The sequence below is a fragment of the Bombina bombina genome, chromosome 3, assembly GCF_027579735.1.
Source record: "Bombina bombina isolate aBomBom1 chromosome 3, aBomBom1.pri, whole genome shotgun sequence".
Taxonomy (NCBI): domain Eukaryota; kingdom Metazoa; phylum Chordata; class Amphibia; order Anura; family Bombinatoridae; genus Bombina; species Bombina bombina.
In genome coordinates, this window is record NC_069501.1 from 720,241,972 (window position 1) to 720,247,288 (window position 5,317).

Consider the following 5,317-nt stretch of genomic DNA (forward strand, 5'->3'; position numbering starts at 1 on the left):
TACTAGGATCCTTCTGCTGTTAGTTATAATATAGGATTTCAAGGTCCATTTCTCATCTTTTCTTTCAGATATCAGAGCACGGTGGACAGGGGGAAGTACAAAACAACTTACCAGGAGTATGCTTCAGCACATTCTACTTTTGAAGGTACTTCGCAATTACACTTAAGGTAACAACTCCAGCCTATGCTATATGCCCATAGTGAGGAAACTTTTTTCACATATGTTGGCAGTTTGTGCACAGTTGTAAGTTTGTGCACATACAGTGTCTGCAGTTTTAAACACATGGGGGTCTATGTGTAATCATATTTGCCAGTAAGTTACAGACTGTGATTTGTTTCAGAGGCTATACCACTTTAAATCTTCACTGTCTCCGGTAACTATGCACTCTGGTCACATGATATCAAGCCTGTGCGTAGAGGAAGCGGGGGTAACAGTACCAGGAGTGGGGGGGCCGTGCAAGGGTGACGTCATCACGCAGCATGGCAAGGCGCAGCGCAGAGCTGCACAAGTGAGCCGGCGGTGCTCCTAAGGAAGTGAGGAGGCGAAATAACGGCGGATATCAGGCCGTGTCTCCAGCCCTGAATAAGGAAGGCTTACTGGTGGTTGGATACCGGGAGGATTGATCCAGACCAGCAACGGTGCCTTTGAGAAACGCCGGCAGAGGAGGTGGACCAGCTGCAATCACAAAGCACGCAAAGGTTCTAGGGGCGTGCTGGGAGTAGGAGCCCTGACCTAAAAGCAGGGACTAGGAGTTGGAGGAGCTGGAGGAGGAACTTGGACTGCATACTAGCCTCATACAAGGAGGCACTCACCCCCGGATGGTAGGACTGTATGGGCCTTGGACACATGGAGAGAGGTAATGAGCCTTAGGCTGGGGTGCTAACGTTATAGTTATCTTTGGTAACTGTTGGAACACATTTGTATACTGTGAAGTTTACCCCATTACAAAATCTGCCTCTCTCCCTCGCTCATAAAAATACATTTTAACTGCTAAAAAAAAAAAAGAGGAAAAGAGAGAAAAGGGAATTAAAAAAGTTAATTGTTTGTTTTTTATCCTGCACTGGCTATATATGCAACCCCGAGAATATTACAAACGGCAAATAAATGGCATAATAAAAGGGCGCTTAAAGGCAGGGGACTTATTTAGTCAAAGTTAGAGAGGTAAAAGTCTGTGGCCTAAAAGTGTAAAAGCGTGGTGGGGGAAATTTGCTCTTTTTTTTTCTCTCTATTGGCTTTGGATTAAATGCCACAATTACTCCAGAATGCTATTGAATGATATATTTAAACGCACCCAGCATTAATTAATGGATAAATATCTTATACAACAGAAAATGTCACCTAAGTTAAAGGCCACAGACAAGAAAATTAACAAATCAATAACCTCTCCTAACAAATCTTGCGTGGAAGAGAAAATACCTGAGGAGCAGGTATCTGCACTGATTATACCTAAGATTGAAGAATTAAATGTACGATTGGATACCATCATGGGGGAAATAAGAGCCCAAAATGAGAGAATAAATTATTTGGAACAAAGGATCTCAGACTTTGAGGAGAGTCAAAATGTACTGAGTGCAAAGCTGGAAGCTGTACTCTCACAAAATAAAATTCTTACAAACAAAATGGAAGATACTGAAAATAGAGCAAGGCGTAATAACCTGCGAATAATTGGGTTGCCTGAAACGGTGAAATCTCAGGATCTAAAGAAGTTTGTGGAGGAAACTCTCCCAAACCTTATGGAGATTCAACAACAAAAGTCATTGTTTACTGTGGAAAGAGTGCATAGATTAGGCAGAGAACAAGAGGGGATGGATCAAGGCATAAAGAGATTGCGCCCAGTGATTGACATGTTTCTTAATTATCAAGGAAAGAATGAACTTATCCAAGCATTTAGAAAGCAAAAACCCCTACAATTCAATGGAGCTAGGATCCTGATATTTCAGGACTTTTCAGCAGAGACTTCACTTAAAAGGAGAAAATTCTCCCCTATCTGCTCCCAACTAGTGCAAGAAAAGAGATTTTTCTCTTTACTTTGTCCTGCTAAACTTAGAATTAAGTCTGGGCCAAATTCCTATGTGTTTGAAACCCCTGAAGCCGCACAATTGTTCTTAGAGAATGAATCAAAACAATGAGTTTAGATTAATGAGAGTCCTTGATTTGTTGATTTATAAATATATATTTTATTTTATTTTTCTCCTTCTCTCTCCCTCTTTTTAAAGAGAAACAATTTTTTTTTCTCCTTCTCTCTCCCTCTTTTTAAGGAGAAACAATTTTTTTTTCCCCTCTCTCTCCCTCTTTTTAAGGAGAATTTTTTTTTTTTCACGAAGATTTATACATTTTAGAAATTGAAGAATGTATTACAAGTGTATTGAATAAGAATATTCGCAACAGGGACAGAAGGGAACGTCTCAGGCAATTAGCATTAGAGACTATTGACATTAACAAGGATCCCTATTTTATGAAGAATCACTTGGGCTCTTATGAGTGCAAACTATGTCTCACTTTACATAATAATGAGGGAAGTTACTTGGCGCACACACAAGGGAAAAAACACCAGACCACCTTGGCTCGCCAAGCAGCAAAGGAGGCGAAGGAAGCTCCAGCACAGCCAGCTCCTGAGAAGGTGAAGGTTGAAGTAAAAAGGTTTGTAAAGATTGGTCGACCTGGTTACAAAGTAACAAAGCAGAGGGATTCTGAGTCAGGGCAGCAATCTTTATTGTTCCAGATTGACTATCCAGAGATTGCAGAAAATGTCCTTCCCAGGCACCGCTTTATGTCTGCATACGAACAGAGGATTGAACCCACAGACCGGCGCTGGCAGTACTTACTCATGGCCGCAGAACCCTATGAGACAATTGCCTTTAAGGTTCCAAGCAGAGAAATTGACAAAGTGGAAGGGAAGTTCTGGACACACTGGAACAAAGAAACAAAACAGTTCTTTTTGCAGTTCCACTTTAAGATGGAGAAGCCTCCAACTGTTGTCACCACACCAGCAACCACTACTGTTGTTAAACGCCCTCAACCTCCACCTATGATGAATGGGATGCCACCTCGTCCACCAGACAATATGCCCCCTCCTCCAGGAGGAATGCCTCTGTCTCCCATTCCTCCTGGAGCATCTGCTCCCACTGTTCCTCCTCCCCAGCTTCCACCTTCCCCTGTTGTGCCTCCACCTGGGGCACCACCTCCAGGACCACCTCCATCATTACCTCCTCCAGGTGTGCCACCGCCTGGAGTTCCACCACCTCCTCCCAACCCTGCAGTGCCTCCCCCTGGTGTTCCTCCCCCTGGTATTCCTCCTCCTCGTATGCCACCTCCTGGGGTGCCTCCTCCACCCACTCCTGGGGTGCCTCCACCACCTGCTCCAGGTGTGCCGCCTCCTCCTGCTCCTGGTGTACCTCCTCCCCCTGCTCCAGGCGTACCCCCCCTACTCCCGATTTGCCGCCGCCTCCTGCCCCAGGAGTGCCCCCTCCACCAGCTCCAGGTGTGCCACCTCCAGCACCAGGGGTTATGCCACCAGGAACTATGCCACCAGGAACCATGCCACCAATGATGAGACCTCCTTTACCCAGCGATGGACCAACCAATATTCCCCCACCCCCTCCCGGCAACTGATACTACTTGTTTCAAATCTCTTGGATACATCTATTAGTTATGGGTTTTTTTATAGGCTATATATGGAATCAATAAAATATTTGACCATTGAAAAAAAAAAGAAAAAAAAAAACAGTACCAGGAGTGCTCTTATGTGGAAGGCATCTTTTACTGTAGGGTGCTGGGTGTTAACCCATCATCCCACAACAGTAAAACAAGTGGTGTTTATCCCCACCCCTTCCTACTCACAGCATCTAGAGAGAGGGATGGTGCACAGCTTCCATTAAGGCCTGGACCACAATGTCTTTTAGACCTCAGGAGGAGGTAAGACATTTTACTTAGGCACAGGGGGGACATAGTCCATATCTACTTAGGCAGATCAGTGTGTGCAAGGTTGGGCAGCGTTACGCTTTAGTATAGCGGGGGCCTGCAATTTATGTGTTCTACGGGAGGCTCCTTTTCTCACTTTTCCAAAGAGGAAGGGCTTATTGTAGGGTGTCCTCACTTTTTTCATACCTAGTGGGGGTTCCTTTTGATTTTCTGCTATGGAGCAAACTGGGCCTGCTAATACAGTGTCACATGAGGACACTACATTAGACATAGTTATTCCTACCAACAAATGTTTATGTAAGACTGTAGTAATTTATCCACCCACAAAGTTTTGTGGCACTTGTCTGGCTTTTGTTCTACAGACTCATTCACAAGCCCCAAATTCTCCTGTAGAACAACCTGATGTATCTTTTAATCAGGGAGAGTCTGACTCTACATCAGGATTTTAGCCTTCTTTGCAATCAGCAGAGAAGCAGTTTCTGAGGCCCTTGAGGCTTTACTGCCTCCAAATAAGTGCAGGCGTAAGCTAAAGCGCTGCTCTTTAGATACTACAGGTAGTGTTTCTTTTGGCACTGCGTTTATCAGGCAATCCCAGGGTTCTGAAGTAGACTATTAAAATTCCAGTTCATACTATTAATATTTATCAGAGTCAGAGAACCTGAGGGCATGACTTTTTTAAATTTAAAATGGAGCACCTCCACTATTGACTTAAGGAGGTCCTTAGAACTCTAGGAGTTCAGGAATTTAAGCTGTTGGAGGGGAAAAAACAATACATAAATTAGATATTCTCAGGCCCAGCTCCAGTGCACCTAAAACATTTCCTGTGCCTTCTTTGGTTACTGAGATCATTGCAAAGCAATAGGATAAACCAGGAGTACCGCTTACCTCATCTCAAAAGTTTAAGAAGCATTTTCTTGTATCTGAATCAAATTTGGACTTCTGGAGTACTATCCCAAGGGTATACTGAGCTATTTTTACTTTAACCAAGAGAACTACCATCCCTTTTGAGGATAGTATGTCATTCAAGGATCCTATGGACAGTGGCAGCGTTCTGGTGGGACTCCTTATCTGATCTGGTGTTGAAGGAATCAGGATCGAATCCAGGCTTTGAGGACAACAAACTCCTTAATTTGCAAAGCAATTATACAGATTGTTCATATTAATATAAAAATACAGCTTTGGCTGTACTTGCCAGGAGGGCTCTTTGGCTTAAGTCATGTTAGGCTGATATGGTTTCCAAGTCTAAGCGCCTGACTCTGGCCTTTAAGGGTAAGAACCTTTTTGGCCCAGGTTTGGATTCTATTATTTCCACAGTGACGGGGCAAGGGGGCAGACCAAAGGGAAAATCTGGGGGATGTTTTCTTTCCTTTAGCCAGAACAAAATTCAAAGATCTTC

General features: G+C 43.8%; 1 protein-coding gene across 1 annotated transcript; it reads left to right on the plus strand.

Annotated features, from left to right (window-relative positions):
• Nucleotides 1-1,331: 1,331 nt before the first annotated feature.
• Nucleotides 1,332-3,712, plus strand: LOC128652492 (splicing factor 3A subunit 2-like). Its single transcript, XM_053705429.1, has 3 exons — nucleotides 1,332-1,815; nucleotides 2,340-3,413; nucleotides 3,458-3,712. The coding sequence occupies exons 1-3, from the start codon at nucleotides 1,332-1,334 to the stop codon at nucleotides 3,610-3,612; spliced, it is 1,713 nt and encodes a 570-aa protein (XP_053561404.1). The 3' UTR covers nucleotides 3,613-3,712.
• Nucleotides 3,713-5,317: the final 1,605 nt, after the last annotated feature.